This window comes from Episyrphus balteatus, chromosome 1, assembly GCF_945859705.1.
Source record: "Episyrphus balteatus chromosome 1, idEpiBalt1.1, whole genome shotgun sequence".
Lineage (NCBI taxonomy): Eukaryota > Metazoa > Arthropoda > Insecta > Diptera > Syrphidae > Episyrphus > Episyrphus balteatus.
In genome coordinates, this window is record NC_079134.1 from 108,983,468 (window position 1) to 109,008,138 (window position 24,671).

Consider the following 24,671-nt stretch of genomic DNA (forward strand, 5'->3'; position numbering starts at 1 on the left):
TATTGAAGAAATTGAGATATCCGTTGCTAAGAAGAATGCAAAGTTAATAGCCAAGCAACGAGGTGACATTCTGATTCAAACGTTCCATGATGGCGATTGTGACACAAAAGTTATCAGAGATGTGTTACTTGTGAAAGGTTTGCAGTGTAACTTGTTGTCAATTCGCAGTTTAACCAAGCGAGGATGTCATGTTGCTTTTGAAGGAGACTTAGCACACGTACATATCTTTGAATGGTAAAACGATTTTCATAGCTCGAAGCGCAGGAAAACTTTACGAGGTTGATTTCAAAATTGATAGAAGCGCATTTGCTGGGTTCACTGATGAAAATTCAAAGAATTCACTTCAAAATTTTTGGCATTAGTCATTTGAATTTTGGTGACATGAAGAAAATGATCAGTCGAAAAATGGTAAATGGCCTGGACAAATTGAAAATCAACACCGAAGATACATTTTGCGAGTCATGTATTCTTGGAAAGCAGTCAAGACTACCATTCGCAAAGAAAATGGAACCATGTTCGAATCGAATTCTAGAGCTAATTCACAGCGATGTTTGCGGACCGATGCCTGTCCCTGCGCATGATGGCTCAAGATATTTTGTTACTTTCACTGATGATTTCTCAAGAGCGACTACTCAAGAACCGTTGTCCAACAAGTGCTGTTGGAAAACAATTCTTCAATAAAACTCCAGCAGAAATATGGTTTGGAAATAAACCAAATCTATCGAATCTTCGGATATTTGGTGCATGGTGTTACAATCACATTCCGTCCGAGAAGCGATCTAAGTTTGACCAAAAATCTGTTAAGTGTATCATGATGGGATATGCGTCGAATGGTTACAGACTTTGGAATGTTGAAAACAATACATTGATTGTTGGCAGAAACGTGATTTTCAACGAAGTATCTGTGTTAGGTCGATACACGATCGTCGATACATCAGTTTCAGAGGGGGAAGAAGATTGTGCACCATCCAAGAATCAAATAGTTCCAGAAATGTCAAAACCAACTTTTGAAGAAGATGTCGACTTGAATAATTATGATATTGACCACAGTGCCGATACGGATGGCATTGGTGACAGCATACAAAACGAAGAAATCATGGATGACAATGAGCAGATGGGTTTGAAACGCAGCTCCAGAAATCGAAAACCAACTCAGCGATTTGGAGAGTGGGAGATGGATGCACATTTTGCATTGTCAGCTCAGCAATATGTCGATAATGATCCTCTAACAATAACTGAAGCGAGGCAGCGAAATGATTGGCATACGTGGGAGAAGGCTATCCAAGAAGAATACTCATCGTTAGTCAAAAACAAAACCTGGACTGAGTGTGATCTTCCAAAAGATAGAAAACCAGTGTCTTGCAAATGGGTGTTTAAATTGAAACGCAAGGTGGATGGCCAAATCGACAAATACAAGGCCCGCCTAATTGCAAGAGGTTTTTCGCAAGTTATTGGTTTTGAATACAGTGAAACTTGCTCCGATCGCCAAACTGAGAACACTCTTATCCATTGCAACAAACAACAACATGCATGTTCACCAAATGGATGTAAAGGGTGCTTTTCTGAACGGCGAGCTTTCAGAAACTATTTACATGAATTTGCCCGAAGGTTTCAAGAACGGAAACAAGGTATGTAAACTTAATAAAACACTTTATCGTTTAAAGCAGGCATCCCGAACATGGAATGCTAAGTTCAATCAGTTCATGTTGAAGATTGGCTTCAAACGATGTGCAGCAGATCAATGTTTGCACACCAAGAACGAAACTGGTGTCAGAAGTTTTGTTTTGTTATATCTGGATGATGCATCGATCAGCGAAAAATAACCATTATTAAGAATTAGCTGAAGAATGAATTCGAGATGACTGACATCGGAAAGGTTAACACGTTCTTAGGAATGCACATTGAACAAAATATCCAAGAAGCTACAATAACTCTGAGCCAAAAACAATACTTAAAAAATGTGCTTGAGAAGTTTGGCATGAGCAACTGTAAAGGTGTATCAACTCCAATGGAACCAGGATTGAATCTTGAGAAGGGAAATCCAAATGAACTTCCTGATGTTCCATACCGAGAGTTGATGGGATGTTTGACGTATGCAACACTTACAACAAGGCCAGATCTTTGTGCAGCAACAAACTACTTCAGTCGATTTCAAAGTTGTTATACTAATGACCTGAAGATGATTTTCACTAGAGATGAACAAGCTAATTTGTTAATTTGTTTCACTGATGCCGACTGGGCTGGCGACAACAATGATAGAAAGTCCATTTCCGGTTATGTGATGAAAGTTTTCAACAATACAGTAAGCTGGGCATCAAGAAAACAAGCTACTGTAAGCTTATCACCAACAGAGGCGGAGTATGTTGCTCTGGGAGAAGGCATCTGCGAGGCCAAGAGGATGCGAACTTTACTTTCTGAAATGGGTTTTAATGTAAGCTCACCGACTATTATTTATGAAGATAATTAGTCCTGTATCAAGGTGACAGAAGAGCCACGTGAGCACAAAAGAATGAAACACATCGATGTAAAATATAATTTCATTCGTGAAGCTATTTCAAATAAAGATATAAAATTGCAATACAAGGCAAGTGGTGACCAATTGGCAGATATAATGACTAAAGGTATCAGTCGAACATTATTTGAAAAACATCGTAAGAAATTTAATTTAAAGTAATGTTTTTTAATTGATTTAACTTTTCTAAATAAGTTTCGTTTTTTTGTTTTTTGAATGTAATCAATGTAATTATGTTAATTTAAATTAAGAGGCGGTGTTAGAGTTTGATAATTTAATAACATTTATACTTGCTGTTTGTACTACTTTGCTAAATTTATAATAATCGATTTATTGTTCATTTATATGTTTGTTTGTAAAGCAAATTATTTTTATTCCTAAATACAAATTGGTTCTCATCACATTCGAAAAGCCTTTTGATAAAGTCTTATGTAAGACCCCATATGCTTCCCAAGTTTGGTCACCTTTTAACGAATATCATTCGCATAGAATTGAGAACGTTCAAAGAAGATTTATTCGCTTCGCTTTATGTGCCCTTCCGTGGGAAGACAGATTCAACTTACCCCTTTACCGCAGCCGTCTGAATCTAATTGAATTGTAACCCTTAGCCCAGCGTCGCCAAATAGCCTCAATCAACCTAAATCCTCGAACACTTCGCTTTCCCCCGTTATTTTACCTTTCCCGTCATCGAACCAATTATGGCCACTTTGAACCTATGTCCAGAATGATAAGGCACTCGAACGAAGCGATTCCCTTCTTTGACTTCCATAGAACTTTGACTTCCATTTAGAACAAATCTGCGGAATACGGAATGCACTAATCGTTCCCATATAAACACCTCTATCCAAAACCCTTTAACTTCTCTTTTTTTTAAGCTTGATTTTTAATTTAGTTTTTGTTTTTTTTTTCATAAAACAACATTAATGTGGGTCTTAGGGCCCGGTCTTATTACAAAAAAAAACAACACATAAAAATAACCAACAAAAAAAGTTAGTTAGTTTAAGATAGTTTTAATTAATTTTTTAGTGATAGCTGGTACTAAGCTTAAATAAAATAAAAATTAAATAATACTTCCTACCGGTTTTCGTCATTAAAAATATCTAATAATAATGAAATTATTCTAAGGGCCAATTTTTCAATAGTCAGTTAAACAGTCAGTTAGTACTTATTCCTAAGGATAGAGAAAAAATCAATTTTTCAACAGGCAGATATTGCTTATTCCTAAGAATAAAACTATCTGCTTCTTTCAGAGACGAATAAAAATTATTCTAAGGAATAATCTCAACAAAAATATTGTGTCAGTTGTGAAAGCTGTTTTGAAAAATTTTTGAAAAAAGTACAGTGAAGCACAAGAAAACAAAAACAATCATGAATAAAAATGACGTTTAATTTTAAATATTTTTGAATTTGACAGTTTTATTTTGTTATTCTGCAGAATAAATTATTCTTGATTGAAAAATTCAATGTTTTTATCTGATTGTTTATGAGCCTAATAACTTTATTCGTCGAACAGTTAACTGACTGTTTATTAGAAGATTGAAAAATTGGCTCTAGTTAAATTATACTTTTATCGTTTGTTGACGTTTAAATATTTTTTCAGAACGTTTAGCTGTGGCGCTGGGGAAACATGTTTCCTTACAGAAAGACGAGCACGTTTAAATACAGCACCACTTAGATGCAGTATACCTAGTAACGGAAACAGACGAACCCTTACAAATTGTTCCAGTATAAGCCAAGTTACTGATGATAGTAGTACCGAAAGCCTCGCTCCAGGAGGTCGTATAAATAGTGTACAAATACCATATGCAAATGATTTAAAAATTTTAAAAACATATACTCATCAAAAACATTCATTCAAAGATGAACGAGTCATAATTGTATCGCGTAAAGTACCTTTTTTTGTATTCTCAGCGCTGCCTTACCACAGAGAAAAAAATGGAAGGTTAATAAATAACATGTAAAAGCCATTACATAAATTTTAAGCATATTTGTTTTAGAATTGAAGTACGAAAGGATGGACGTCGAAATAATACATCTGCTTCGAGGCCTCTATCAGCTATAAATGACGTACCATTTGATCCATTTGACCTGTTAGGAATCGAAAAGGGCGAACACGGTCAGGTAAATTGTATTCTTCGGCATCAAAAATATGCATTTTTATTGTTTTTTTTTTCGATTCAGGAAATATCATATGGACATCTTTTGGTTCCTTCCCGACAGTATAACAAAGAAAGTAAAAAAATACCAACAAATATAATTGCTGCTAACCTTGAAAACAGCGTAGAAATTACAAACACTCATGCACTCAAAAACCATGGAATCGCAAGGTTTGATATGTTTTATGTTTCTATTCTTCAACCCAATCGGATATCCATCGGTGGCTGTGTTTACTGATAAATACATATTGGCGGCCATATTTTTAAAGACAGTGTAGAGCTTATTTGTATTTATTGAAATACGACCTCATTCGATTGTAGCTGAACTCGAAAGTAATTTTATTTTTATTATTCATAAGTGACATTAAAATATTTAAGATTTCTTCTGTTGCCTAATATTAGAAAACTGTATTATTTGTTCAGATACTACAAACAGTAGGGGTATTCACGTTAACGCGGAAAACCTATAGAAACCGTAGAATTTTCTATCGGTAGAAATGAGCTGTCAAAATATGTATGGGAAGTTTATTCTGCAAATCATAGAAATTTACCCACTATTTTGAAGCAGAAACCGTAGAAAAAAAAATCTGATAAACTTTGGTTGTGTTGTGGAATATCTTTTTTGAACGCGATTTATGCCTTACTATTCAAATAACCACAAATAAATATGTTAATTTTGAAAAGAGAATATTATTTTATTTGAGCAAATTACATTTTTTTATTGTTGCATAGGTAGTATTTGCAAAATTAGCTTGACTTTATTTTTTTAATTGAACAAATTTTATGAGTTCAATTTGACGTTTAACAAACCGCTGTTTGTTTCCTTTGTTTACGCAATTATTTTCTTCTGGGGTGTTCATTTTAACCTTTTGCCACAGAATAAGAAGTACTTCTTATTCTTAGCCTTTGCGAATTTCTTATTTTTCTGTAGAGTAGAAAATTATCTCGTTACGTGAATACCATTGTATATATATTCTTATAGTACTCTCATGAAGTAGAATTTTCTATTTTGCGTCGCCACCGCTGGGATCGCTAGTTTATTTTATGTTTGAACCTTATGCAGAAAATTGAAGTGCAGATCTACCAAAAGGTGTCGCTAAAGTATTTTCATGGATTGATAGTACTATAGAAATATATATACAATGTGAATACCCTTAGTATAAACTTTTTAGAATTTTGTGAAAGATAGATGTTCGTCAACACGCACTAGCTCAAAAAATTAACGGAACAAAAAAATTCGTGATTTTTTTTTAGTGATTTTCGATAGGCTGTATCTCAGTAATGAATGATCGTATCATCACAAAACAATAAGAGCTCGTGAAAGCTACATTCTTCTAGTTTGAGGAAAATATGACTAAATATTTTATTTCTAATGGTAAAATAGCTGAATCGTTGAAACTGTTCACAAACCAAAATTTTCCAATTTTTGTTTTGTTTTAACTTTTCTCTTAAGAAAGTGGGACATTTTTTCTGATAGAATTACACTGGTCAACAAGGTTTTTGTTACAGACAGGTTTTTTGGGTGCTGAGCTCGAATCCGAATTCAGAACAATTCACGTTTTTGAGATAATCCCGTTAGAAAATCGAAAATGCCGCTTTTTACCAGTTTTCGAGATTATTTCTTAGCTTTTGGTTATTTGTTTTAAATAAATTTGTAACAGTTTCTAATAGAACTAAATCTGAACTAAATAAACTAAAATCTTGTCTTTCTAAATCCGTTTAAATCTTTAAAATATCTCTTTTCTTCTTTGAGAAATCTGAAATTGGAATCAACGTGTTTGGTATATCTCATGTTTATTTGCTTTTAATAGCAAATCTCGAAATGTTCTTTGCCAATCGCTTTCAAATTTTGACACAACGTTCCAATTAGAATCTTGCAAGTTTTTATATTTGCGAAGGTGGTGAATCGCGGTGAGATACATAATTACTAGTGAGAAAAATATATTTTTTTTCTTGTTAAAAACAAGATAAGAACTTACTGGAATTTTGCTTGCTTAGTATTCAGAGTCATACCACTTTATAGTCTTCAACGAGTTTTATAAGAAACCGCTGGCACTGGTCTGCCTGTCCGTAAGTGTGGCGAACTGTGTAAAATTTGTGATAAAGGTGTAAAAAATTACAAACTATTGAAGGTTATTGTTTAGTATTCACTGATATGCCATATGTTAAAGGACATCCCCAGGTATGTTACTGCAAAAAAAAAGTCGGTAGCCGTGCCAAAAACGGTCTGCAAAGCACTTGAATGTGAAAAAAACTTTAAAATTAAGAAATCGACCTTAAATAAAAAAAAAGTATTTAAAGACAACGGCAACACTAACAAAACTAAACTACTTTCTGATTTTTAAAAAAAATATTTTTCGGTGGATAGTTTTTGAAAAAAAAATTTCAAACACAAAATTTTGAAAAAAAAAAATTAAAACAGTTTTTATTCCAAAAAGTTTACCCAATTCAGTACTAATTTTTTTTCCAATTATTAATTATATTATATATTTTTCGTAAAGCACAGAAGTCAAAATCTCTTTTAGTTTTTGAGAAAAATGAAAAATACGAAATCTAATTTTTTTCACCAACGCCAACATTACAGTGTTTTATTTTTACACGATTTTCAAATTTTCTTCAAGAAACTATCTTAATCTATGCTAAATATGCCAGAAATAATTTTCATGTCAAAGTTAATATGAAATAAAACTGTCTTCCCGAATCAGATTTGAGTTGAACTTGACCTATTTATTTAACATAATTTTGAGCCCTTGCTCTTGTCATTGGATTTTAACGTAAGATTATAATACAATAATTGAAACAAAATAGCTACATAAATTGATTTCATTCCAAAAATATGTTAAACATATCGTTTTTCCACATCGTTATTTAGAGAGAGGGGGGCACAGATGATATCTTTTTTAAGACAATGACTAAGAAATGCTCTTAATTACAATGAATGTACAAAAACATGGGGAATAACGCTTAACGAATTTAAGTCAGTCCACGTGGACCTTGCGTATAACAAAATAAATAGACTAACTGTTTTTATTAATACTACTCAAGTCCCATTTGCAAATGAGGCAAAATATCTCGGTATGGAAAATAAATGTGATCAATTAAATATGATCAATTAAATTGAGAGAAATGTACTGGTTGCTCGGACAACAATGAATACAAATTATAGTTTTCAAGCAGGTACTTAACATATGGTATTCAACTCTGGGGCTGTACCCGTGGTACAAATTTAAATAGATTACAAACTTTTGAAAATAAATTATTAAGATCATTTGTAAATGCGCCGTGATATATAAGAAACGAAGATCTTCACAGAGATCTCGGAATCCCCACGGTTCGTGAAGAAATAAAAACATTCCCAAAAACATAGAAAACGGTTATTCGAACATACTATTAGAACAATACTAGAAATTCTCAGCAAAACAAACTTAGTACGACGTTTGCGAAGGACTAAACCTTCCGATTTGGTACAGTGAAATTTTTCAATTTAATTTCTTTATTTCAAAATATCGGCATTAATTAATATAAATTCGAATGTTTTTTTCTTATAACAAAATTTGAACCCTTTATTTTAGCCTTTTTTTTTAATATCAGTTGGAACTTTCTCCGGAAAGTTACCTACAACACTTAACTTAACTTTGAGGTAGATAAATTGCATCTGAACTTAGTTGCAATCGGGAGGAGGAGGTGGTTTTAGTGCGGTAAGAGTCCCACACATCTCTGAGCACGCGTTTTCAGGTCCCCAATGAGGTCCGGAAAGAAATTACGATCTGGAACGAAATTTATTTTATTTTTGATGAGATTTAAAAGATTTTAAAGTCATTCAAATATTTTACCGCCAGTGATAAAAGTTACAGAACATGGGCACAGGTTCCATGATCTTAGAGACATTGGATGAAAATTAGTTGCATCTTGCATTTGACTTACTTGGTCCCTTATAAGAATTTGAGCCAGAACGGGAGGTAAATTTCTCAAATACATCTCTGAGATTTTATTAAATTGACTGTAAACTTCATTGATTTTGGTAAAGCTAGTTTCAATTAAATTGATCATAAGGGTGTGTCAAAATGCTAAAGTATGGAGTATTCAAATGTAATAGCTTTTAAAAGTTGCATTGCTTATCAAAATTTAATTATCTTTGGCTCCTTCTTTAAACTTGTTCCCGACAAGTGTGTAAACAAAACAATTGTAGCTACATGTACTAAGTGTTCACAACAAAAACTAACCGAAATCAAGGGTTTTGAAAAAAAAAAACAACTTCAAACTCTGTGACTAATTTGAAAAGAAAACACGGTTCAGATACTTTTGAAGATTATAAAAAACCAAAGACCGATAACAAACTAAAACCCAAAAATGTGAATAGCGCTAGTGTGACGAATAATCACTCTACATCATTATCTAAGAACAAACAATCACTAATTATATCTCAAGAACAGTTTGAAAGTGATCTAGTGAAGTTTTTTATAAATTCTATGATACCTTTGAGAATAATTGAAGACCCATATTTTATAAAAACAATGGAAAATTTAAATATACAGCAATCTGGTCTTAAAATATTTGGGAGACGACCTCTTAGACACAAAATTTCGGAGCAATCCACAGTGGGTACCCTCCCATACAAAGTGCGGTCAAAAATATAATGACCATTTTTTTTTAATGAAACGCCTGTAATATGACTATATGATTTATTATTGCAAAATAATACATAAAGTCAATTTAAAAATTTTTTTGTTATTTGGAAGATAAATAAAAAAAAATTAAAAAAAAAAAGAAATGGTTAATGCAGGGAATCGAACCTGACTGTCAGTCGTGCACCTTGCCCTTACCCTCTAGGTCAGTTTTTATAAAAATAATAGTGCCAATAAGGCAATCTTGTAATTTTTTTCTTTCAGTGTAGGGGAATTTAAACTCGTATTACTCGAAAAGGGGAAAAAAACGCGCTATTATTTCGAAAGGTAGGACAGTATTCTTCATTTGAGAACTTAAATTGTAGAAGGCACTCGAAGGCAAACCAACTAAATCTCCAATTAACTGAAAACTAATCTAAATAAAAATGGTTAACCTTCTCCTTTAATATCCATAATAATTAAATATTGTTCTCAATTTTTTAACATCCGTTATCACTATCCCAAGTTCACACTGTACTTTTTTTTATATATTGACTTTGAATGGCTATTAAGAAATAAAATGCACGACTGGGGTCGCACGAACTTGCTCTTAGAGTTAAAGTTGCTTAAATTTTTAAGACTTTTTATATAGAAATTTGAAAAAAAAAAAATAAAATTCGTTTAAAAAAAAAAATAAAATAAAATCTGAAATTGAATTGCCCTCCAAAACAAGTATGCAGTTTTGATTGATATATTAACATGCATTTTTAGAAAAAAAAATTTCAAAATCGTTAGAGCCGTTTTTTTTTAAAACTAATTTTTTATAAATAATTTTTTGGAAAAAAAGTTTAAAGATAAAATTGTTATGCCATTTTGTAGAAATCACTAATCAACATCTAAAAACAAAATTTCAAAAAAATTCAATGTCCCGTTTTCGAAAATTTGATTTTTGAAAAAAAAATTTTCAAAATTTTTTTAAAAATCCAAAAACTATTTTTTTCAAAATTTTATTTTTGGCTTATATTTAAATTATATAAATGCTTCTTCACAAAAAGTTTCGTTGAAATCGAATAAGCAGTTTTGGAGATAATCGGATTTGAAAAAAACGGTTCTATGGCAGGTACCGTTAATAATGATTTTCAAAAAAAAAATTTTTCATTAAAAGATAGACCTTAACTTTAAACTATCACTTGAATTTTTTAAACAAAATCCTTAGAGCCGTTTTCGAGATTCTTCAATTTTACTAAAATCGGTATATGACAAGTACCGTTATTTTTGGTCCAAAAAAATTAATTCCAAAAACCCCTCTGGAGAGTCGCCAAATAACGCTGCATACCAGGTTTCACATCAATCGGTCCATCCGTTTAGGCTGTAGCTCCTTATACAGACAGACAGACAGACTGACAGACAGACTGACAGACTGACAGACTGACAGACTGACAGACTGACAGACTGACAGACTGACAGACTGACAGACTGACAGACTGACAGACTGACAGACTGACAGACTGACAGAGTGACAGACTGACAGACTGACAGACTGACAGACTGACAGACTGACAGACTGACAGACTGACAGACTGACAGACTGACAGACAGACGGACTTCCGGGACCCCCTTTTTTGGCATTGTCTACCATCGTAATGTCATGGAAAAATGTTATCTCAACTTTTTTTTTTTTGTACGAATGCATAACTTGATATATAGTACCTATATCGCAAGTAAAAATTAAGCTTGCAAGATTTGTTTGTACTAACGCAGATATTTGGTCTGGTAAAAAGCGGAGCTTTTTAGGCATTACTGCCCATTGGATTGATGCAGATTTTGATTACATCGAGGAATTCGTGCAGTGTGCTGATCTAGTAGCAAAAGCACTTGACCTACTTCAGGCTGATGAGTCCTTCTACGGAATTGTTATGCCATGTCTACTTGCTTTGAGACAAAAACTACAAAAACTTTCCAAACAAAGCTTTGAATATTGTAAGCCCTTGGCGAACAAATATTTAGAAAGACTTGAGTTCAGGTTTGAACAGTTTTAAGCTTTTCAAATGAGGCAGCGAAATATGCCGCAATTGCATCACTTTCCTATCCACGATTTAAAAACAAATGGTTTTCGTGCATTGATTCGGCTACGGAAAAAAAGTGCCTACTAGGATCAAATCAGCTTTGAGCAAGGAGCTATCTGAAAATCAATAAAACCAAGAAGACCAGCAAAACGACAAAGAGAACCCTGAGGAGAAGGATGATGACTATTTTGATTTTAACTCCGACTCAACTTCAAAAGAAAGGCAGACCTGATAATAAAGAACTATTTCACCGAAAAAGCCGTGACATATCCCTTTTGCTTCGTTATCCTGAGCTAAAAAGTGTTTTCATGAAATATAGCACACCGATGCTATAGGCAATATTTGTAGATAATTTTATGACAAACAATTTTTCCATAGACCCCTATTGGCCTCCGAGCAACGGGTCGCGAGATATATGCCAAAAACTGACTTTGGTGGCCTTTTGACCTCTATAACTTCTAACGCCGCCAGCACGATATCAATGTCGATTTTTCACATCTTCATTACAACGTCGGCGCCGTAACAAAGGTGTATAACAAAATTCAGGTCAATAGGAATTTTTTCGCAGATTGGGGTTAAAAATGCCTCAAATTACTGGAAAGGTGGTCGGTGGGCGAAAAAGTGGGGTGGGTGTTAAAAATCGTGGTTTTACAATTCTTGTCAAATGTAGACATCCGGCCGAAAAAAGTTTTGACTTATTAATGATCTCGTTTTAAGGAAATATTGAGATTTTCGGAATTGAGAGATAAAGAAGTCAAACAAACCTTTAAAAAAAAAAAACAAACAAAATAAACAATTTGCAAAACAAATTATTTAAAAGAATATTGCATGTACATCTTAAATATAGTTCTTAATGATTGTATATGTAATTTTAATTAATGTTTTAAAATCTATAAAATTATGTGTTTAATTTGGTTCGAGTAAGTACATTGTTCTCGTAGTTTATGTATTATAAAGCTCTTCCACCATATTACTTGTTCATTACTCTTTATTTATTTTTTTTTCTTTGTCCTACCGATCTATTAAGACTAATAATATAATTTCCCCACTTAACTATTTAAGCGATTTTTCATAAAAGCTTTCAATTTGTTCTATATACTTTTTTCCTATATTTTTTTATTTTATCATTTTATATTTTCCCTCACATTAAATTTAAATCTCATGATATTAAAAGCCTTTATTACCTTAGAGTTTGCTCATACCTAAACAAATTATTTGGTGGTTCAATGCATTTGCTCATCGATTGGTGATCTGAAGGTACCTAGTTCGAATCCAGGTTCAGGCCATCTCATCAATACTTTTTTTTATATATTTTTTTTTTATATTTTTTTTTTCTTATTGTTTTATAATAATTCAGTTTTTTAATTGTTTTTGTTGTTTTATTTTTTTAGTTTCCCCTTTTTCTTTAATTTGTTTCTTTATTACTACTTAATTTTTTTTTTAAACTACAAACAATGGCTTGTGGTCATCCCAGTAATACTCCCCTATTTCAATGTAATGAGCCTTGCGAAAAATTATTTCACCCCAAATGTGTTGGTGCTACTACTGCACTTATTGATAAAAACGTCTCCTCCGAGATAGGATTTTGGTATTTTGCCAACTGCAGAAAAATTTCTTTGTCAAACTTCTCTTTTAAAATGTCTGCTCTTAAAACCGAAATAATCAAAATCTCTAAGGTTTTTGATGAATTAAATAATAGCTTCTTAAAAATTGTTTCCACTGTTAATAACACGGTGTAAAACTCAAAATATACGCGGGCGGAGACCTATCAGGTTTTGTAGAGCTAGTCGCACTGAATACGAAACGGTATTTGAAAATCCCCTAACACCCCCAAAATCTGAAGTTACGGGCAAAAAACGGTTTTTTGGACCTTCACCCATTGAAAAATTCTAGCTTCGACAATTTTTTACCCATTTTCGATTTTTTTACAGTTTCTGATAGGAGATAAATATACCTTTTCAACAATGTATAAAACATGTAACTCGGTTAAACCACTTAGAATTTATAAGCTGTCAAATTTCAAAAATTCCATTTTTTTCGTCATTTTTCCAACTTCGGCATCAATTTAAAGTATATGTTTTTAAAACAACATGCTATTTAAAAAATATATTCTAAAACTATATCTATTTCTCAATCAATCGAGGTATTTTTTATGAAAATCACTTCAAAATTGGCTTAGAAAAAAAAATTTTTCGATTTCAACCCAGATACAGAAATTCGAACTTTAAGGTATAGAACAAAAATGTTGTTTCGGCACGTAGTAGGATAACTTGGGCGCCAGGATTTGATAACGGGTTCTTGTAGAGGAGCTCAATACAAACATTTTTTTCTTTGGGAGGGGGGTCTATCTCCCCCCGTTTAGGTGGGAGGGGCATTTTTCTAAAAGAAAATTATCAAAATAAAAAAAAATTATTAAAAAACAACGGCAACACTTACAGTAATAAATGATACCATTTCCGAAAGGAAAAATTGTACATATGATTCTAATTTTTAAATCAATATAATGTAACCAATAGTTTTTGAAAAAATTGAAAATGGGTAAAAAATTGTCGAAGCTAGAATTTTTTCAATGGGTGAAGGTCCAAAAAACCGTTTTTTGTCCGTAACTCCAGATTTTGGGGGTGTTAAGGGATTTTTAAATACCGTTTCGTAATCAGTGCGACTAGCTCTACAAAACCTGATAGGTCTCCGCCCGCGTATATTTTGAAACCTCATTTTTGTAACACCGTGTAATTTTTCTATTCCTATAAAATTAGTAGATAATTCAACATCAACAAGTTCCAATGAAATACCCGATGATCCTCTTTGTTCAGACTCCAGGAAGTCTAAACTTCCTAACTTTCTTCCCACTGGTTCTAAGAAAAGCAAGAAACGAGGGCGTGACCCTACTTCCTCTGCTAATAACGTAAGCCCCGAATCCAAAAGATCAAATTTAAGAAGCAATCAAGCTAAAATTAACTCAGAACCTCAATCTCATTCAATTAATAACGTGTCTTTATCAACTGATTTTGCTAATCGTAATGATATTATACCGATATCTCTTGATTCCACTGCTCCAAAACCCCTTGAACCAGCTCCCGATTCTCCAACACCCACAAGCAATAATAATAATAATCCTTCTCATAGTAGTTTAGAATCTGTTCCTAAACCGAAAACGATATTTATCTCCCGTCTTTTACATTGTCTAAGGATATAGTCAAACACTTAATTGCCGCCAGAGCCATTCCAAATGCTTCATGTATCAAATGTTCTAAAATAAGTAAGTCCGATAGTTTTGTTTCTTCGTTTAAAATTACTGCACCTAGTGCAATTTTTGATTTAATAATTAGCAGCCCTTGGCCATGTAACACTTTAGTTAACCATCCAAACAGAAATCAATTAAGAAACCTAAAAATAATAAAACTTCAAAAAACTTGGCAGGTTCTCCCTCTACTACCAAAACGTAAGAGGGCTCCGTAGTAAAACAACTCAAATTTATAATAACTCCCAAGCTTTTCCATATGACCTTCTCGCGATTTTAACCTCCCTAATATAGACTGGGTCCCATCAGAAGACGAATCCTACTTTGAAGCTTCTTCGACTTCATCTCAACAGGAGCTTCATTTGTTGGACAATATTATCTCTACAGACTCACAGCAAGTTAGCTGCATCAAAAATTTTAGAAATCGAATAATCGATTTAGTTTTTTCATCTGACGCTGTAATACGGTAGTGACAGAAGCTTCCACTGCCATATCTAACATAGACATTTACCACCCTCCCCTTGAAATTTTTTTGGATTTGGGCGATCATTTACTTGAAAATAGTAATCCTCAAGACACTTCGTATGCCTTTGACTTTCGTAAGGCTAATTATAAGCAGCTTTCCGACATTCTCAATACATCTGGTATTGAAAACTTACCCACTTCGGACGACATTGAGATAACTGTTTCTCACTTTTACCGTGTTTTAAACAATTGTATAAGCGAAATAGTCCCACAAAAAAGATCGAAATATTCAAACGTTTCTCATCCTTGGTATACAAAAGAGCTAAAGATTCTTCGAAATAATAGAAACAAAGCTTGGAAAAATTATGTAAGAACTATGTGCCCAAGAAATAAAGAAATTTATATCTCACTTTTTGAAGAGTTTAAAACCCTCTCTAATAACTTATATGCAGATTATCTTAGTTCTATGGAAAGTAATCTCAAGCAATATCCTAAATATTTTTGGAAATTTGTTAATATTGAAGAGTTTAAAACCCTCTCTAATAACTTATATGCAGATTATCTTAGTTCTATGGAAAGTAATCTCAAGCAATATCCTAAATATTTTTGGAAATTTGTTAATATGAAAAAGAAATCAGACTCCAGTCAATTTCAGTTATAAAAACATCATCTTAAAGAGTACTTCAGATATTTGCGATGCTTTCGCGACTAACTTCTGTCAATCTTTTATTGACATACCCGCCAATGTGGACGTAGATTACTTCCGTTATTTAAAAAATTGCCCACAAGTTACATTTAATAATATTCAAATTGATACTTGTAAAGTATCCCATTTTCTTTCATTACTACATGAAGATTATTCTGTCGGACCAGACGGTATTCCTGCAGCAGTTTTGAAAAATTGTAGGTCAATTTTATCTCTTCCACTTAAACTTATTTTTGAATTATATCTCAAATTAGGTAATTTTCCTAGCATTTGGAAACAAGCGTTTATTACTCCTGTTTTTAAAAAAGGAGATAAATCCAATATAGTCAATTACAGACCCATATCTAAGCTGTCTTGTATTCCAAAGCTTTTTGAGAAAGTTGTTTGCGATAGCTTGGCGTTCCACTGTAAAAGAATTATATGCATTCAACAGCATGGCCTTACGCAAAAACGATCGACGGTTACAAACTTGCTTACTTTTTTACATAAGTATTCAAATACGTTAGAAAGTGGACAGGAACTTGACTGTATCTATACGAACTATTCTAAGGCTTCTGACCAACTCTGCCATGACATTATCAAATTTAAATTAAAAACTCTAGGTTTCCCTTTAGGCTTCGTTAATTGGATTTCTTCTTATCTTGATAATAGATCTTTTCAAGTGAAGTTCAGAGACGCTCTCTCAAAATCATTCATCGTAAAATCAGGTGCTCCGCAAGGAAGTCATTTAGGACCTCTTCTTTGTATTCTAGCTATAAATGATGCCCCCATTATGTATTCACCATAGCGAAATTCTCATTTTTGCAGATGACATGAAAATTTATAAAAGTATCAAATCGGTTAATGTTCGGAGGCTTCTGCAAGAGGACATTAATCATTTTTCTATATGGTGTAGTTACAAAATGCATTGATTCTTTTTGAAAAAATTAGTTGAAATATGTTTTCAATTTATTTCATCAAAATTTTCCACAAAATATAAGATTAAAGTATTCAAAATAGCAAAACAAAATTTTTACTGATAGCCATAACTGAGCCCTTACTGAGCTCAAATCCATACCACTCGAAATAAATCTTACTGGAAAATTTTAAAAAGTTGAAATTTGTTGTGTTTATTCTCTGAAGATAAAAAAGAGGAGGATACATTTTTGACGCCTGAACATTTATCTTTTCACCTCAATAGTGTCAAACATTTTTCCTCGGCTAAATAATTAACCCAATTTACACACGCCTTAAACTGAAATATAGTTCATTGTATCTTTTCCCATTACATTGTTAATAATGTTTTTTTTTTCTGAATTTAGGTGCTATACTTTTGAAAATCACACGAACAACCGAAACAACGCATCAAGTCCAACGCCTGAAGTAAAATTTTTTGATTTGGATGATACCTTAGAAACAGCGCGAATTTTTCAGGTAATTAATTTGCACAATAAATCTGAAGTTTTGAAGTTTGCAGAAACGCTCAACTCATCGACATAAAGAAAATTTCAAATTGGAAGTGAAGGAGGGTAATTAGTAGTTACGAAAACCACAGGTCTTCGCGTCCGCATCCTGGCACGATTGGCGGGATAAAGTGCATTGTTCATCTCATAGAGTTAAAAAGGTGCTATTATCAGCTATCCAAATACATAGGTCTTCCGGGTGAAAGTCTGGCAGTTTTGTCATGCAGCCCGTTTTAAGGTTAAAAGCGGTAAACAAGAATTGTTGGCTAAATTCCTGGGGGTCATTCCGTATCTCGATTATCGTCAGACGTTAACGTTTGGACGATAGAGTTGCTTCACGTAAAATTGAAAATGTCAATCGTTTGAACGATCACGTTTTCGCTATAATTTTTTTTCTTCACAGAAGACGAAAATCGTCTAAACGTATACGCCAAAACGTTCACGTTTGAACGATAGCTAAATAGCTCACGTTTTCCATACGTTTATACCCTTTTTTATTTTTTCAAGGCTGTACTGTGACCAAATGCAATGTTATATTCAGTTTGTTTACTATTAAATGCAAAAAACATCAAATGATGGTTAATTTTTGGGGTTACTCTAAAAAAATTTAAATGACGAGTTTGTCCTAACAAACGTAATTGATGTATGTATTATACATACTTACATGTGCATATAAAATATATTAAATAATTGTTTTTGCAAGAAAAATGCAAACAAGAAACAAAAAAAAATTAAAATATTTATTTTGCATTTTTCTTCAATTCATATAACAACCCACCACCAAAAAAATGACAGGACACACAAATTAAACAACACAAATAACAAAACAACAACGCATCTTCTTCCTCTAATTCTGGAATCTTGCCTCTTAATATTCGTAGAAAGTTCTCTGGAGTTATGTTTATTCGTGATGTTTTAACTAATCATATTGATTGTTCGGAAATTTTGAGCTTAATTAACTTCAATGTTCCTGCGAGGATGCTTAGAAACCAAAATTTGTTTAACATTCCATTCCACAGCACAAATTATGCTGCTAATGAACCATTGACCAGGTGCTTAAAAGAATCCAATTCTGTTTGCGATATGATCGACTTTTGTCTTGGTAGATTTTCATTTGAAAACAATTTACTCGTTATTTTGAGAAACCTTAATGGTGGAAATGTTTAATATATATTTATTTATTTATTGTTTTTTATTCATTATTGATTTTGTACGTATATTATTATTATTTTGTTATCGAGTAATCACTAAAGTATTGTAACTTTGTTTGATGAAATAAACACTAAACTAAATTAATGACAGAGTCAGTATGATATTAAAAGCAGTTTGAGAATTTCTGAAAGCTCTCAAACTGCATAAAGAAATAAACGTAGACGAAACGTATTTCGTTTGGACGATAAACGTTTTGAAAATTACGGAATGACCCCCCTGTTTTTGGTGGTATTCGTGGACGAGTTAAGGAGTTTTATTGGTATCAAATCAAAGGTAAAACTAAGCACTTTCCCTGCATAGAAGTTTTTGACGTGATAACGTCTTATAAATCGATGAACCAGGGTAGCATCCACGAAAAAGTGACGCCATTTTCTCCCGTTTCACTTGAAATTTTTTGCAGTGCGGCAAAAATTTCAATTTAAAACTAGAAGTAAACTATAACGCCATATTATTCACTAGTTTGAAAAATACATCTGGATATTAAATTGTCAAATGTCAAAAATAAATACAAATCTAAAATAGTTATCCCGATTTAAACTATGAAAAAAGTTAAAAAATAGTTTAAAATCACAGTACACATAAAAAGGTAATATATTCCGAACTGACATTGGTCGCCAGATTGTCAAAACATGACACTTTGGCGACCAATGTCAGCTACCGAATTCTTAATTGTTTAAAATACCGACGAAAAACGCACAAAAACCGATAAACCACGCACACCACTAATTTTTAAACAATTATTTACCATTTTCCGCGATGAAACACGAAGAAAATTTGTTATTTTTCAATTTATAATATTTTTAAATGAAATTTTATAAATTAAAACAAAAACAAATTTCCTGTTTACTGCGATTGAAATATAAAAATTAAAGGCCGACCTGACAGATTGGTGCCCACTTTTGACAAACAAATTTTGACCACGTTCGGAATATATTACCTTATTATGTGTACTGTGGTTTAAAATGACTATATTTTTTCTATGTGTTATAGTGAATATTATGGATTTGCATTTATTTTTGACATTTCAATTTCTTTACATCCAGATGTATTTTTTAAACTAGTGAATAATATGGCCGTTAGAGATACAAAAATCATGGTTGCGCAAGTCTGACGAATGCAAAGCTTTCATTAATGCAAATGACAAAAGTCAGGTGTTCATAAATGTAGAACGCAAATATTTGCAGCGCAAATGTGCAAATATAAAATTTTACATGCATTCTTAATTTATATTTTAAAAAGCGACAAATATCATGTATATGACAATTTTAGTTTTCTTAATTGTTTCTATTTGCTAAAAGCCTTCAAAAAAAACTTGTGTAATCCATATCGCACGTTGAGAATGATAGTGTCACAACTCAAAAACACTATTTTTCAGGAGAATTAAAAATAAAATTCCTCTTTGAATTCGACTTAGTTCAAAATCAACACTTTTTGAGTTGTAACACATCTCCTCTTGCTCGAAAGATCATTTGAATATTCTCTACTGTAAGGTGGTCGCTAAAATAATTCGCCTGGCCAAGATTATAATATTATGACAGCTTGGAAAAAGTTTCCCTATGTAGTGAACTCTTTGCCTGTTCAATACTATCAGCTCTGTGTTTTGAGTGAAGCTGTTCGAGCAGGTCATCTCAAACTTATAGAAAATTGGTATTTTAAAATGGTTTTTGACTTAATAACGGGAAAAACATGTTTTTTGGTCCCAATTTGTTGACCGTTTTTTATTTTTATCTTTTTTTCTTCAACAGATATCTAAATGAATGAAATTTATACCGTAGATATATAATAGGCAGGGCTATATTTCAATCAATTTTGTAGTCACAGTTTTGAAATAACGGTAAAATACAGTCCTTTTTTTAAACACGTTCTTTCTTTTGATCTAGAACAGATAAAAATTTAACTTTATTGAACATGCTGATAATATTACCTTTCATTTGATGTATCACACATAAGGGTACTTTTTTGTACAAGCTACACGATGTTAAATTAAAAAACTTCAGAAATACCTCAAAACACCTGTGGAGATGTGTTGCCCATGACCAGCCACCAGTGTGGGAAGTAGGTACCTACGGTAGGCAGGGGGAAGGGTATAGCCCGACTCAGGACAACACGACTTTGTACACCCCGACTCACGACAGCCCGATTCAACCCATAGCCCGACTCAAGATAACCCGACTCATCGCTACTCGACTCAGGTCGATTTCTTACCTGAGTCGAGTTGCGATGAGTCGGGCTATCTTGAGTCGGGCTACGGGTTGAATCGGGCTGTCGTGAGTCGGGGTGTACAAAGTCGTGTTGTCCTGAGTCGGGGTCTGCTTCTACTGCAGACAGGAAGCATCGAAAGGTTGCACAAAAATGTCGACAAAAACTGCAAGTTGGGTTGTATTTGTTGATGATTATACGTGCAAAATCCCTTGGAATTGAAATCCTAGCTGCCCCTTTTCAAAAGTTATTCATATTTTTGTATTTCTAATCGGGACAATTTGGAATAAAAATCAAAAGTTCTTAGGCGACAAGAATTGATAACGGTATTTTGTAGAGGAGTTTAATACAATAATTTTTTACTATGGGAGGGGGGTCCATCTCCCCCCGTTTAGTCGGGAGGGGCAATTATCTAAAATATCACGTTAAATACAAAAAAAAAAAAATTATTAAAAAACAACGGCAACACTTACAGTTATGAATGATACCTTTTTCAAAAGCCAGAATTGTACACTTGATTCTTATTTTTAAATCAAATTATTGCAATTAATTGTTCTCGAAATAATCAACTTCAAAGTCAAAATTTGGAAAAAAAAGTAAAAAAAAAACATTAAATACTATTTTAATCAAGACTGTAAATTTAAATATGAAATAAATTAATGAAATAAACTGCCTCAATCAATTTCTTATCAAATACTGAAAACCATATGCTTCTATGCCTTATAATATCCGTGAAAATTGAAAATAAGAAAATTACCTTTTTATCAGATTTTTATTTTCTTAACTATTTTCGCTTATATTCTGAAGAAAATTTGCCTTCACCCAAACTCCTCACCCTTCCTAAATCCTATAAAAACGTGCCCAAGCTGGGGGGTTGCAAGGGGGCATACTGCTTGCAAGCATTATGTTTATGTAAACACGAAAACAGCTAAAAAATACAAATCCGATAAAAAGTAGTTTTTTTAATTTTCAATTTTCTCAAAAACTAGAAGGCATAGATGCATATAATTTTCAGAATTGGATTATAAATTAATTGAGGCAGTTTATTTCATCGATTTATTTCATATTTAAATTTACAGTATTGGTTAGAATAGTATTTAATGTGTTTTTTTTACTTTTTTTTTCCCAAATTTTGACTTTGAAGTTGATTATTTCGAGAACAATTATTAGCAATAATTCGATTTAAAAATTAGAATCAAGTGTACAATTCTAGCTTTTGAAAAAGGTATCATTCATAAGTGTAAGTGTTGCCGTTGTTTTTTAATAATTTTTTTTGTATTTAACGTGATATTTTAGAAAATTGCCCCTCCCGACTAAACGGAGGGAGATGGACCCCTCCCATAGTAAAAATTTATTGTATTAAACTCCTCTACAAAATACCGTTATCAATTCTTGTCGCCTAAGAACTTTTGATTTTTATTCCAAATTGTCCCGATTAGAAATACAAAAATATGAATAACTTTTGAAAAGGAGCAGCTAGGATTTCATTTCCAACGGATTTTGCACGTATAATCATCAACAAATACAACCCAACTTGCAGTTTTTGTCGACATTTTTGTGCAACCTATCGATGCTTCCTGCCCACCGTGCATGAATGTGCAATTTTTACTTGCTATATATGGCAAGTATTGGTTTCATGTCGAAAAAAAATTTGGTCTCACAATTCTGTCCGTGCGTCTGTGCTTATGTGCGTCCATATGTACACATTTCCACAGCCCAAACGCGTTGACGGATTTTCTTCAAATTTGGTACAGATGATTTTTATAGAATTCTGAAAGTTGGTTGGTTGCTTTTTTTTATATCTCACTTAGAAAATGTACCTACCATACAAATTTTTTAAGTTATATCAGATAACTCCAAACGGCTCTAACGGTTTTGATTAAACTTTGCAAACGTAATATTCAAAGCAATTGCAATGAAACTCCATTTTTAGTTTTTCTCAAAAAAGTCAAATAACACAAAAAAAAAATTAATTTAACAAAATTTTGGCCTTAATGTCTGCTCTTCCCCAACATCAAAAAAATTTCTATTTATACCTATAGAGGGAGCTCTTAAAATCTGCAAGTAAACTAACATAAAAGTGTTTTGAACTGCAAGTGCAAGACCCAGTCGTGCATTTGATTTTTTTTTATTTGCTCCCTTCATTGTTGTTCGAAATAAAAGTGGCGTAACTCAATTTTTTTAAAATGTGTTTTATGCTCATTGGTATCGTATTTGGTCAATATCCTTCAATATAAAAAGGAATCAACTCCAAATAAGCAATATACATAAATTTGATAGTTACTGTTTTTTGTTTTCATATAATATTGTGTGGTATTAGGGGAACTGGGGGCAAGATGGGGTACTTAAGCTTGAAACGTTAACAATATGAAAATTTATATAGTGAAACAATCAAATTTATTTTTTAATTAAAAGTTAATTATTATTATTATCCTAATACCTGGTGTCATTAGGAACTTTTGGTAACACATTTAAGAGAATAAAATTAAAATACAAAAAAAGGCTTTTCGCCCCGTCTTGCCCTATGGTGCGGGTAGGATGGGGTACCCCCCTGAGTTAAGATGTGGTGATGAGAACGATTACATAGAATGATGATTACTTGAGCTGGCAGAACTCCCAGCCATGGGTGGCTTCGTCATAACCATTATCTATTCCTGCACAACTATTATGAACCCATCTTGAACATTATGTGCAGGATATCCACTCTTCAATGGAAACGGAATATAATTTTTCCTAATCTTCTTCACTTTCATTTCTAAGATTCTTCGTCGTTTTGCTGTTTTCGTTGATTGGCTTTTTGACAATAACTCGGCTATCCGACGAGATACGAACATTTTACAAAGAGCTTTTTTGTAGCTTTAACCATGTTCTACAATTCATGCATACACATTTTTTGCGTATCATGAACCGTTTTTCAGATATCGATAAAAAAGTCAAACATTTAGGACATGCCAATTGTTTTTTGATATCTATTTTTTGGTAATGAATATCTCAAAAATCATTAAAATCAAATTTGTAGACCTTGTTCAGACCTAAAAATTCGTTTTTTTTTTTGTTGGACAATCAATAATTACGACCTCCAGCCGGCCGCAAAGTCGTTTAGTACGTTTTTTTAACCCAATTTGTATTAACCCAAATTTTGTTAATACAGTATACCTGCTTTTTGTGTCGAGTGTGCATTTTGCAATTTGCTTCAATCTCTATATTATTTTATTTATCAAAATTGCAAACCCTAACTCATTAAACTTCTTTAAAAAAAAACATAACTTTACATATCCAAGATTTGTTTGTATGAGCATTTACAGTAGCGAGCAAAAAAATTGCAAATCAGAGAGGTTTAAAGAGTTTTCAACAAGAACTAAGTTATTTAACATCGTATAACTACAAAATTTTGCATACAATTTTGAGACTGTTTTATTTTGATTAAACAGAGTCAATTTGTGGAATATTTTACTCAAACACAATATTTAAAGACTCATAAATTTGATGGTATTTGTTCCTATTCTCATTCTGATCGAGTTTTCTCCGCGATATCCGTGCAATTTGAATGCTTTCGCTTTCTAATCTCCCGATCTCCCGACAGTAAAAACACGCAAACCTAATAGTGATGAGCTTTGAGCATACCATTAAGCTGAAATACGACCGAATTTTCAAATTATTTCTTCACAGATTGATAGATCGTATCTCGAGGCATTGTTAAAAGTGGTAAAAATACACTCGATATATTAAAACAAAAACCTTCTTCCAAAACGAGCAGAATTGGTCAAGTCCAAATACCCAATATGATACTCTCCATTTTTGGACAATGAAGCATTTTTTAAAATTTTAATCAGGAAAACTAATGGTGCCATAATATAGAAAAATAATAAAACTAAAACGATTAAATTTATGTAATAAACACTAAGTTTGTAACCAACTTTTTTAAAAAAGGCAAAACGTTTGACCACTTTTGCTCGTCAAATTCGTTTTTACTTGCTCTATAGGGCAAGTATTGGTTTCGTGTCAACCAACATTACGATGATGGAGAATTCCGAAAAAGTGGGTCCCGCAATTCCGTCCGTGCGTCTG

At 32.6% G+C, this 24,671-nt stretch overlaps 1 protein-coding gene across 2 annotated transcripts in view; it reads left to right on the forward strand.

Moving 5' to 3' along the window:
- LOC129906394 (CDK5 and ABL1 enzyme substrate 1) overlaps positions 1-24,671 on the forward strand; it is a 60,871-nt gene that overhangs the window by 30,229 nt on the left and 5,971 nt on the right. For both annotated transcript variants that reach the window (XM_055982151.1, XM_055982152.1), the window contains 4 exons: positions 4,113-4,454; positions 4,510-4,633; positions 4,694-4,839; positions 17,052-17,163. In XM_055982151.1, coding sequence (XP_055838126.1) covers positions 4,113-4,454; positions 4,510-4,633; positions 4,694-4,839; positions 17,052-17,163 — 724 coding nt within the window. The remainder of the gene's footprint in view (positions 1-4,112; positions 4,455-4,509; positions 4,634-4,693; positions 4,840-17,051; positions 17,164-24,671) is intronic.